Source organism: Protopterus annectens, chromosome 10.part0 (assembly GCF_019279795.1).
Source record: "Protopterus annectens isolate FY-2018-M chromosome 10.part0, PAN1.0, whole genome shotgun sequence".
In the NCBI taxonomy this organism is placed as follows: domain Eukaryota; kingdom Metazoa; phylum Chordata; order Ceratodontiformes; family Protopteridae; genus Protopterus; species Protopterus annectens.
In genome coordinates this window covers 573,823,084-573,836,440 of record NC_056744.1, presented here as the reverse complement: position 1 = coordinate 573,836,440, position 13,357 = coordinate 573,823,084, and the positions used below count along the sequence as shown (strand labels likewise).

General features: G+C 37.0%; 1 protein-coding gene across 2 annotated transcripts in view; it reads right to left on the bottom strand.

Annotated features, from left to right (window-relative positions):
• Positions 1-3,452: 3,452 nt before the first annotated feature.
• SZT2 (SZT2 subunit of KICSTOR complex) overlaps positions 3,453-13,357 on the bottom strand; it is a 3,556,133-nt gene continuing 3,546,228 nt past the window's right edge. For both annotated transcript variants that reach the window (XM_044085412.1, XM_044085413.1), the window contains one exon: positions 3,453-5,975. In XM_044085412.1, coding sequence (XP_043941347.1) covers positions 5,832-5,975 — 144 coding nt within the window. In that variant the 3' untranslated portion in view covers positions 3,453-5,831. The remainder of the gene's footprint in view (positions 5,976-13,357) is intronic.

Below are 13,357 nucleotides of genomic sequence, written 5' to 3'. Positions count from 1 at the left end.
AACTAAAGCGCCAAAACCCCACCTCCAACACTACACTAAACCCCACAAACACAACTATCTATGCACTCTCCTTAACCCCTCCCTAACCCTAAGATCCGTAAATACCGCACACATCCCCTACAGACATACACCTAAACAAAATAAATAATACGCATACATTCACTTAAAAAAACCCTACACCTAACACTACACTAACTCTTATATACATTACCTATTTATGCACTTACCTTAACCCAGATCCTAACACTAAAGTCCTATCTATCGCGCACTTACCTTACGGAGCTATACCGCAGACGGGCCAACCAAAACAAATCGACATTTTGAAATTCGCGGTTTTGAATGTTCGGGGTTTACATACTTCGCGCAATACAGTTCAACGTCTTCGTATTCACCTAAAGGGACTTTCGATCACTTAATAGGAACCCACAAACAACTAGTGGCAGATCTACAGACTAAAACTAAATGCCAAGAAATGCATAACAGTATCCTTTGGGAAGTCATCCACCCCTGGTAGCTATAATACTGACAACACATCACTAAGAGTTGACCCAGTAGTCAGGGACTTGTGGACACACATAGACAGTAAACTAAACTTTGACCATCACATGTCTACAGTAGTGAGGAAATCATTCTATACTGTGCAACTGATAAACAAAGGTATAGCATCTAGGTCCAATGAAGTTATTATTCCACCATATTCAGCATTCATCATCTCTATCACTGAGTACAATTCTCCCTTTGGTATGTACCTAACCAGGCATTTCCAACAACTGGAACATCCACAGCAGTTCCTTACTAAAAGAATACAGGGCGTAAGTAATATGTCCTATGCCTATAATCTGTCTCCTACAGGCTGAGGGGAGATCTATGCCTGGCAGACAAGGCATTGTCAAGCTCCACTCCGATTGACCTCCTGCACATCCGCATAACAAACAGCACCATAATTATCCATTCTAAAGACTTGTTTGTGATATAAACAAGACCTGCTGGACAGACAGGTATGTATCCCAGAGACTACCCCTTCTCTGGAACAGGCTCCTCCATCCATGTGAAGCAGTGCTCCTCCCTTACCCAATTCAAATGTAACATGGACAACTGGGTGGGGAACAGGAAATTTGTCCCTGGTTTGCCACCCATGTCTCTAATGGACATAGGCAGCCTTCCTCCCCAGAACCCTGCTTGTACATATTTCACCTCCCAAGCCCCTTCTTACACTTATCAAGTGTACCAGAACTTGTCAGAGCTTTGGGATAAATGGCTAGGCTTAAAAAGGCCCTTTAGTCTAGTAAACACTTAAGAACCTATAAATCAGAAGGGACTGCAAGGGTGTTTCCTGTCCTTCAACAATCACAAGCCTGGGCGAACTGGCTGATGATGAAGCTAAATCACCTGCCACCTTTTGGCATTTCAGACACTTCTCCTTGTGTTTATGAGAGGGGTCAAGAGAAAGACCAGTGAATGCCATAACACGTGAAGATCCCCGATGCCTTTTTTCTTTTTCTAGGTACTATGCAAAGGGCTTCGGCCCTATGATGTTAAAATGAGCACAATGAGGACAATTAGGAATGTCTTGCTATGGACTTAAGCAGAAAAAGCAAAAAGAATGAAAGTCCTGATGTAAAATCCGTTTTCCACAATCAAGACAAATATCTGTCCCAGAACTTGTCTAACTACACAAATACCAAATAAAAAAGTATATTTATCCCAGATGGGCACTTAACTTTCAGTAGTACTCAGGTCTTCAGACAGACCAATGCAACCTATGAAGTGGATGCTTTGGGCTCCGATGGCAAGAAAGAGCTGTAAGATGGTGTTGGGTGATGACTCTTACACCTAGATATCCTGACTTCAAGTGCAGGTTGTCCACCTGTCCTGGAGGAGGGAGTTAAATATGTGGTATTTTGGCCAGCCAAAAGTTTCCACAGCAAAGAAAACACATATGGTTATTACTACAACAGTGAAACACAATGAACATAAAAAGGAAGTCTATATTCTTTCATATGACAAACAGGAGTGCCAGACCATGGAAAACCCCTGATCAGGCATGTCCCCCTGAATCCAAAGTTCAAAGGGAGGACTGGGAGGAGTAACCCAGGGAGTTTGCCAGCTTGCACTGTACATTGGGGTTCTAAACTGCTGAGAGGGTAAAGCACATATATATGTAGGTCGCTGAATACATTGTCTATGCAGAAGAGGTATTACACTTGTTGTTGTTCTTTTGGCTTTTCCTGGTTAGGGGTCGCCACAGCAGAACTCCGGTCCGCTAATGATTGGCAGTAGATTTTTAAGGTGCCAAGGTGCCAGCTCGATGCCCAACTTTCAACGAAGGCATGCCCATTCACGCATGTCTTTCGAACGCCATTCGACCGCAGGGAGGACATGCAGACTCCACACAGAAGGAGCTCCAGACGAGAATCGAACGAGAGAACCTCTTGCTGTGAGGCAACAATGCTACCGCTGCACCACTGCGGCTAGAAGAGGTATTACACTGCTCCTCCATTTTTCTTTAGGTTCCACACAATGGGATGGCCATCTGACTGGATGAGGAGAGGCATCAGAAACAGCTTTGATTTCAAGTCCATCAGGGTCAGAAGGTCTTCTCTTGGCTCCAATTAACCGATGTTTAACCCTTTTATCCATGAGGAGCCACACTTCCCTGCACCATCTGGAACCTCAGATGAGCTCTACAGCTTAAAAGGAAAGTGAAAGTATCCATCATCAGATTTTTCACACCAAAAGATTGACTGCATCAAGAGTTTAATGCCAAACCAATTTTTAATATGCAGGTGATAGCTTTTAAACATTGCTGACACCTGATGGCCCAAAGTAAAACCTATATCCTCAGGCATACAAACTATATAATGAAACTAATGGCAGCCATTAAGTTTAGTGTCAGATTAAATTATTGGCATTTGCCTCAGTTTTCCACACTATACTCTTCCACGAGGAAAAAATAGACAATGCCAATGTGTGTCTTGGCTTTAATTTGACAGCTACAAGGATACCTAGTACATACATAGCAGGAGTTTGGTAAGAATAACAGACTTTGAGTAAAACTGTGCAAGTGGCAAAAAAAAAAAAAAAAAAAAAAAAGCTAGCCTTACGGATGAGCATGCTTATGCAGCCACTTACAGCCTAAGATATGTCAATATGAGTACCCAAACATTTCTGAATGCATAATGTAGAACTTCTATTCTAAATGGTGATTGGTAGAAGACATGAATCTAACCAAGGACCACTCAAAGAGGGTCCTCAATGATCGTTTACATTCTGCTGATTTCAGATGTATATGAATTATATTAGCAGAGGTAGGAAATATTGAACATTATTAGAATTTTTTCAATAACCATACAATGAAATTATGAGTACAATTGTATATGTACATACATACATGCACTTAGACTTTTCTCATAAGTATGGCAAATAAGTCACTATAGAATGGATGAAGTATATTATATTATTGTACAGACCATATACTTTATTGTAAATATACAATCAGAACATCTTTTACATCATTTACATAATTTACATAAAACATATTCATAGTTTGTTAATACTCTCCTTGAAAAACAATGAGCATGTAAACTAATGCAGTTCCTGGTTATAACTTACTTGTAAGTTCTGACTAAGACAGTCACATGATGCTTTTAAATATACCTGGGTACTTTTCTAAAAGGAGAATGTCTGAAAGGTATTTGGTCATCTGGTAAATGATCTGCCCATCAAATCCCATCTGATCCAGACAAGCAAATCGAATAGACCTTTCTGATAAAACATTTTAATTCACAACTTTTTCTAAGGGATACCTACCCAGTGTCTGTAAATTGATTTATTGTAAATCAGTTCATTGATGGTGTTTCACCATAAAAGATTTGACATTGTCAAACAAATTGAAATATATGCAATAAAGGGATATTGTCAGGCTTTGCCTCCACATTCCTTTTACTATATAGTGTTCATTCCATGTTTTTGCACTTCAGAAGAAAGTGCAAATTCCAGAAATGCTGAACATATGGTTAGCAAAGAAATGCCTTCAAAGAAAATTTGCAATGCGGGAAAATGATCAGACAAATACCTTTACCTCAAACTAGTAGCTGATAACAGAAAGGTAGGGTGCATGAAGTACTTCTTACATAAAGGGTGTTAGGGAGGCAAAGGAAACATTCCCCAATGCAAAAATTAAACTCTAAAAGCTCTGTTCAAATGGCTGACTCTGACAAAATGGGTTTGACGGCAACAGTCATTTGAAGAATATTTTCACTCTTGCTTTATAAGTGCTATAACAAATTGTAATAACAACTGGACAGTGGCAGAAAATGAAAAGGAAAGACATTTAACATTTCATCTATATAGAACCTGAACATGCACACTGTGGCAGTGGTTAATATAACATAATAGCTGTTTGTCTAGAGGTAAAGCAATCACAAAGCTTTTCCAGACGAGGGGAGTACACCACAAGGTGTGCTAGTGACATGGAGAACAGGAGTAAATACTTGTAATACAGCATAATCCAAAAAGCATAGCTGCTTTGTAAAAACACACATTACTATGACAAAAATGGATTTCCAAACCTAGTGTCCTTCCTTCTGGTGTGTGGATTCAAACAGAAAATAAAACATTAAACCACAAAACCCCTAAGATGGATTTTGCAGCTGTAGTGACAATATACAAGGAAAAAAGTGGGCAAATGCATTAAGAATTGTATATACCTCTCCCTGCTTACCATTATACTGGTTGTGCAAAATAAGTGCAGGCAATAAGTATCCTCTGTAACACACTGTAATGAAATGGTCTACATTATATGTAATAATATGATAAGTAAAGAGAATGAACAGTTGTGGCATTACAGAAGCTCACTGCGCTTGAAATTAGTTTCTTCTTTCATTCGAGTAAGGGGGGGTGAATAACATGAAATACTTGCAAAGTGCTACTTAGGAAAGGGTTAAGGCTCCTGTATACTGTTCTCAGCAGTCAAAAAATATCACTGGTTTCACTGAGTTTACAGAACTGATCTCCACTGAACAAATGGACAGCAGAATTTCTGCAGTAATAGCGGTAAGGCTCTTTAGCATGCCTGCTACTGTACAATACAGGACTTTCTGAAATGAGGTGTTTACAGAAAATCAATGAAATGAGGTGTTTACAGAAAATCAATGTTCTTATACATGCAACAAACACATAAATGAAGACATTTACCAAAATACTTTAAATGTACTTTCTCCCCCCTGACAAAATGTGCTTGAAATACAATTCACAGTATTGGCATCCTGATATCATGCAAAGAGAATAACAGCGAGCCACAAGTGCAGCAAATGAAAAACCCTGAGTAATGCTGGCAGCAGTGGATTTTATCCATTTTTTTTAATTATTCACTTTATAAGTTCAGGATCTATTGTGCCCAGGGAGAAAAAAACAACCATTCCTAATAGAGAGTCTTGGCAGAAGAGTTCAGGCATAACAGTGTTCATAATTGTGCAAGGCTACTGCCACAGTAAAACTGTCAGAAACTTCATTTAATCAAATTGAGTCCATATTTTCTGTAAATAAAGACCTGTCACTCTATTATATCAATTGGCTGTAGTTACTACAGTGTAATGGTGTTTATTAAGGATGCATTCCATAGTTTGTTGTAGTTTCATGTACTTTAACTTGCTGCACAACATCCAGGCTTCAGGAAAGGGAGCAATTTGACACTGATCCAGTGTAACACGCAACAATAGCATCTCTTGGTTCCCAAGTGTCACTCTAAGTACAGGCGTGTGTATGACACACACTTGGTCAAGGAGCAGATTCTTTAGTTTGGCATAACATGTTACTGCTTCTTTGATAACTTATAGCAGGCCAATCCAGAGATTGAAGCAGGCTGTGTTTATGACTGCTTCCAAGTGATGGTACATGGAGACAAGCTGAGGCAGGGGGCTCTCGTTGCTGGGAGGCTGAGGTGGTAGAGGCTCTCTGAACACAACCTTAAAATTCTGTTGGAGGAAAAACATACATAGATGATGAATAATGTGAACACAGAGACGACCTACAAATGAATAATTAAAAATTACAGTTAAAGTCAAAATCCTTTTTATGTCTCCCTCCACAACTATTTTTAGCAACCACACACACACACACACACACACATATATATATATATATATATATATATATATACATACATACAGACATATTCATCTTTGCATTCTCCCTGTACAGCCTTTCCTATATAAAGCTGCACACTACATTTCTTACTGCTAATTATGCCACATATGAGCTCTGGTTAACACGTAAGTTGTTCTTCAAAGCAGAACCATCCCTGGTGTGGCATTATGATTTGACAAAGAGTCAAGCACACTGGCTTTCACCAAGATGGCTGCACACTGATCAACAACTTGAGTTTGTCTCTTCCAGTGTGAAAAAATAAACTGAGAGATAAGGGCCACAAACTCTAAGTTTTAGTAAATTCAGTTACTGACTAGTAAGTACACTGCCTGAATGACAGCAAAAAAGAAACTTAGGGAGCCTGAAATAAAAACAACTAGAAAAGGTGACGACAAAACACTGATTGGGAAGAATCCTGCAGCTGTTCAGCAAAAGCAGTTCAGGCACCAGGTTTGATGGAAGACATGGCTACCAGTAATCTACAGGAAAAAGTAAATCAAATGTTCGCAGAGCTGATTAAAATAAACAAAACGGTAAAGATGTATATAGACTCAAGTAAAAGGCTGTAAAATGGAAGAAGATTTAAACGGATCTACATGATATGAACAAATGTTCACATAATCTTACGTTCTAATGAGTGAAAATCTTGGAAATCGAGATGCGTGCTGTGGGGTCGCAGTACAGTGAAGATTGGAGTATTTGCCCTTTTCTCACTGTAGTGCCATCTCAGAGTTGGAATATATATTTAGCAGGGGGTGCGTTTTCGATTTCTGGGATTTTTGCTCATTAGAGCGTTCGATTACTTGAACTTTTGTTCATATAATATAGACCCGATTTAAACAGCTACTCAGAAGAACTGATAAAAATGCAAAAATCAAGAGGTCAAAATGAAGAAAAGGATGGCTGAGTATTAGACTGCTCAAGAGCAGCTGTTTCAAATAGTGGTAGAGTTAGAGGACAGAGCATGCAGGGAAGACCTGAGATTTTTGACTGTACCCGAGAAACTGTAAAGAACAGACTGTATTAATTTTATGACAGCACAAATAAGCAACTGAACTGGTATTCTTCAGCAGGATTTGTTAATTGAAAGGGAATATTGTGTGTATGCTACAGACTTGGTCATGAGAAGGCAGCCAAGACTTGTATTAGTAAAGACACAATCATACCAGCAGAAAGAGCTGATCCTGACAAAACTGTGACAGAAGGGCAAAATATTAAAAACTGGAAACAGTAGAGTGTTTGTGGAAAATAATTATTCACTGTACACCACACAGAAGAGAAACAAATTTATCCCAGCAATCAAGGAATGTCAAGAGGCAGGTAAGAGATTTAAGCTGCTGTACCCAGCTACCTTAAGAATGTTTTTCCTGAAGAATCAGTCATTTTTTGATGTGGGACAGGCTATTGAGAAAATACAAAAGTATGTCCAACAAAAAGTGAGCCATCAAACAGAAGTGGACTCTGCTTCTCATTCTTTTGATAATAAAGGTCATAGAGGCACTTTACCAGTGCAACCTTTTCCAATGTTCCAAAGTAAAATACTTGAGAGACAGAAAAAGCAAAGGAGTTGACGAGAAGACTCATGAGCCCCTTGGGCTTGAACCAGAGTCTTGGGTTGGGAGATGGAGCTGAACAGGAAGACCAACAACACTAAAATCAGTGAATAAATGGAAGACAATAAAGCATCTTATCACAGTTGTGAAATATGGTTTTGCAAGAAAAAGTGGCTGAAAAACACTCACATTTTGTTGACGTTGTTAAACTTGTAGGTGGCCTGTAAAGCACATACTCCACTTTATATCATTAATGTTTAGAATGACACTAAAAGTGGGGAAGCTAACTGTAAGTAAAACAAGTTTTGCTCTTATTAATATTTACATAAAACATTTCATGATACAAACTGTATGTTATATACAATAAAACAGTAGTGTGTAGTCAGGCGTATTTAAATGTGGGGGAACTCTTTTCAGTGAATATTGTATGTGTTAAGATATTAAGGTAAACAAGTAGTTTGTTTAGTTATACAAAATCTAGGTCTTACAGTATAACAAGAGAAAAAGACTGGACAAAAAACAAGTTTAATGTTCATATGCTGTGATCTTGGGCTGCTGGGTGGGGTTGTTAAGACATGCAAAGTGCAAATAGCAATGCTACAAGAAACACATTTGCAAAGAAGTGAGTGTGTAAATTTGATAAGTAAAGGATTTCAGGATGGATACTCAGCAGAACAACAGGGACAAAGGAAAAAGGGAGTGCTTATCCTAATTGCTAAGGAGTACTAATAGTGACAGAAGAGGTAGAAAAAGATAGTAATGGTAGATTTGTGGTAATAAAGAACTAATGGCAAAAGCTGAGGATTATGCTGGCATGTATTTATATTCCACCTAAAACTGCTATTATGTAGCTTAAAAGCATTTTGGGACAAATACGTAGGTTTCAGCAAGAAATTATTACTTACAGGTGGGGATTGGAACTTGACTTGCAATACTGAGAATGCATCTAGGGGACTTTGAATGGAAAATATAACAAAAGAGGGTAGATTTCTGAAGAAAGTTATGAAAATATTTTGTATGGAAGATGTGAGTTCAGAATTAGGAACATGGAGAGAATTTACATTCATATTACCCAAGGTACATTAACTGGACTAGACTAGACAGAAATTATATATTACAGGAAAATGTGCATTTAATTGAAAGCTTCAACACGCATCCAATGACTATTTCAGATTGTCTTCCAGTAACAACTGAGGTAAAAATGCAGGGTAATAAAATAAAAATGAGACAGTGGCGATTTCCCATCTACCTGTTAAAAACTGAGGAATTTAAAGAATGGGTAGTGGAAATTATTTGAGAGTTAGTAGGGAAGATAGACATTTGCTTAGAAGTTATAACTAATGAGTGGGATAAAATGAAAATGGAGTTTAAAAATGGGGCAAAAATAAAAGAAAAAATATATGGTTAACAAAAATTATTTAGAGGGGCTGACAAAGGTTAAATCATTGCAGAATAAGTGGAATCTCTTAGAACAAAAATAATTATTTTGATAATAACTCCAGAGTATGAAAATTTCTTGCACAATGACTTAGGCAACAGAAAGTAAGAAGAGCTCTTGCCAAATTTAGTGGCCCTATAAAAAAGCACAGATCCTATAAAGGTATTAAAGATATTTTGGAAGTTTAATGAAAATGTATATAAAGCAGAGGAATGTGGAAATCAAGAAAAAAAACAAATCGAAATATTTATGGAAAACCTAAGGATGTCAAGGTTATAGGTAGATGAGGCTCAACAATTACCAGTTAAGACAATAGAGGAGGAGATAATACAAAAACAGTGACGTGTAATCAATCTGCAGGAACGTTTCCAGTAATAGATGGTATTCCTGTGGAATTTTGGAAGCTAGGAGGAAGAAAGTGATAAAAGATCTGGACATTTTTGTTTAACAGTATTCTAAAGGGGGGGGGGCAAAATCCTGGAATAAATCTGTGGTGGCTGCAGTACCTAAATATGGTAAAGACCCATCAGAACAAGCTGCAAGGAAATATGAATAACAACCAAAACTGAGAAAAACGCACTTTATAATAGCAAAGCTCTCGGATAAAATCCTTCCTCAATACTAATACAAACAAATCTAAAAAACAAATGGTTTAAATACAGGTCACTGAAGTCACATGACCAGCAGTCCAAAAATCATGTGACCACAAGTATATAAAACAAATCATTAAAATTAGAAAAAACATTAAAAAATTTTTTTTATTTATTTATTTTATTTTACATTTGTTTACCGGGCTAGTCTAGCTGGATATATGTCCATTTTCAGTAGAGGCCCGGGGAGAAAAGCTCCATACATAAAACTAAACTACAAGACATATTAATAAAAATTTAAGTACAATAAGAATATACATTTAGTATATTAAAACATAACATTATCGCAACCTAGTATGTTGCAATTTAACAAGAACAGGTTTCAAGGTAATCATATTATTTAAACCTGGAAAATGGTCAGAGTTCAACCTAAGAATCCATTCATACTCTTTTAATTCAAGTAAATTGCCACTATCACCACCTCTGGCAGGAGGCCGTATTACATCAATAACTCTAAAGGAGAATCTATGCTCAATACCTGAATCAACTATGTGCTTATACAAGGCATTACTGTCAATGGCCCTTCTAATCTCCGATTTGTGTTCAGTGATGCGTTCTTTTAGCTTTCTAGTGGTCTTACCCACATAGAATGCAGTACATTTCACACAATTAGCTAAGTACACCACATTAGATGTAACACAAGTGGTAGAAAAATTAAACTGATAAACTTTACCACTAATAGGATGTTTGAACTTATCACTGCAACCAACCACAATATCAGAACAGCAGGAACAATTCAAACAACCATCAGGCAAACGTAAGAATGAGAGCCCTTTAGGGCAGGGCAAAAGTAAGTCGCAAATGACTAAAGGCATCCTCAACCTTTAACTTGAACTCTGCTCATTGTTCAGTACTACATAAAGGGCTTAATTTTATTCCGACGGCGAAGGGTGATCTAGTGACTGCGCTCACAGACCTTAAGATTTTCATTAGAAATGTAAATTTAAAGGTTTTGTTTGGTAACTCTGTCGTTAATGGAGTTTCATGTAAACGGCGTAGTACCTTTATACCTTCTAGTATGCCTGTGGTTACAGCATTTCATGATTTGTGTGAGAGGGAATTAAGAATGTTGTATTCTGACTGCAATATTTTGAGATTTTCTCGCTTTAATTTAACATTTGATGAGTATCAAGCGCTCAAAAGTCTACAGGCGAGCAAAGATTTAGTGATTAAACAAGCTGATAAAGGTGGGGCTGTAGTCCTTATGGATCGGCCTAAGTATATATCTTTAGTTTCTGTTCTACTGAATGATGTTGAGGCTTTTAAATGTATTACATCAATAGATGTTAAAAGATGTATTAGTTATGTCAATATGGTGATCTATGATTTGCAAATTAGTGGTGATATTACTCTGGATTTATTTAATTTTTTTACTGTTTCTTGTCCAATTATCCCTTGTCTCTATGGGCTGCCTAAGATACACAAGTCGGTGACCAACCCCCCCATGAGACCAATTGTATCGGGAGGGGGATGGATCACCGAACCTATATCTATATATTTGCAAACACAACTGCAACTATATTTACCTAAATGCAATTCTGTGCTAAGAGATACATCTGATTTCCTTTGTAAATTGCATGTTTGGTTTAATAGTATTGGTGGTTCCTGTCGACAAAGTGAGTATTTGTTTGTAACGCTTGATATAGCATCCCTTTTTACTGTAATACCGCATGATTTTGGTATTGAGTCTATCAGACAATTTTTGATCTCCCAATCTTCTCTTGTGAATAGATCTGTTGAGAATATTTGTTCTCTTCTAGATGTAGTTTTGAGGAACGATATTTTTCTGTTTGATGAATGCTTACATCTGCAACTCACTGGTGTAGCCATGGGTACTTCTGTGGCTAACACTTATGCCAACTTGGTGTTATACCAATGGGAGAAAGCTTATATTTATAATTTGGATAATTCTTTTGTAAGTAATATATGTTTTTATCAACGTTTCGTTGATGATTGTTTTATGGTTTGGAAAGGTTCCCTTTCACAGTTGAATGAATTTGTTCATTATTTAAATGCAACCACCAGTTTCTTGAAATTTAAGATGGATGCCTCTGATAGTGAGATTAATTTCTTGGATGTTAAGATACAACTACGTGAGGGTTCTATCCATACCAGTATTCACAAAAAGGAGATAAACTCAGATAGATACATTAATTATTCCAGCATGCATGCCCCACATGTCTTTAAGGGGATTGTTACTTCACAGTTTAATAGAGTTAGTAGATTAAATACTGATGATGCTACGTTTAATTTACAGTTGGATGAGATGTCCAAAGAGTTTCTGAATAGTGGTTATGATTCTAAACTAGTTTTAGATTTAAAAAATAAAGTTTTAGTTAATAGGAAGACAATATTGAAGCCGATTTTTCTTGGGGATGATGTTGGTTCTGTTAACCTAGAATGTTCAAAAGTATGCACTAGGTATCTTACTAGTTATAATACCTTGACTTGTTTTGTAAAACAAATAATACAGAGGAATTGGGTTGTACTAATGGCCTCTAGTGAGATTAAAGACATTCTTGGTGACAGGCCCTTTTTCTCATATAGAAATATGAAGTCCTTGAAGAATATGTTATGTTACAAAGATTTTTTCAGGCCTGTAGAGAGGACTTTTACCACTAAGCCCGGCACGTATGGTTGTTTGAATTGTTCCTGCTGTTCTGATATTGTGGTTGGTTGCAGTGATAAGTTCAAACATCCTATTAGTGGTAAAGTTTATCAGTTTAATTTTTCTACCACTTGTGTTACATCTAATGTGGTGAACTTAGCTAATTGTGTGAAATGTACTGCATTCTATGTGGGTAAGACCACTAGAAAGCTAAAAGAATGCATCATTGAACACAAATTGGAGATTAGAAGGGCCATTGACAGTAATGCCTTGTATAAGCACATAGTTGATTCAGGTATTGAGCATAGATTCTCCTTTAGAGTTACTGATGTAATACGGCCTCCTGCCAGAGGTGGTGATAGTGGTAATTCACTTGAATTAAAAGAGTATGAATGGATTCTTAGCTTGAACTCTGACCATTTTCCAGGTTTAAATAATATGATTACCTTGAAACCTGTTCTTGTTAAATTGCAACATACTAGGTTGCGATAATGTTATGTTTTTTTAATGTTTTTTCTAATTTTTCTAATTTTAATGATTTGTTTTATATACTTGTGGTCACATGATTTTTGGACTGCTGGTCATGTGACTTCAGTGACCTGTATTTAAACCATTTGGTTTTTAGATTTGTTTGTATTAGTATTGAGGAAGGATTTTATCCGAGTGCTTTGCTATTATAAAGTGTGTTTTTCTCAGTTTTGGTTGTTATTCAAAGACCCATCAGACCCAGCTCCATGACGGCCAATTTAAATTTTAAACCATGACTATAAAATTTTGATGTCTATAATAGCTAAAAGAATAGCAAAGGTGTTGCCAAAATTGATAGATATGGATCAATGTGGTTTTGTGGAGGGGAGGCAAACATATGACAATATTAATAGAACAATGATGATCCAGAGGAAAGCACAATGTAAGTAAATGCCTTTGTTTATGGTGGGTCTTGATACAGAGAAAGCATTTG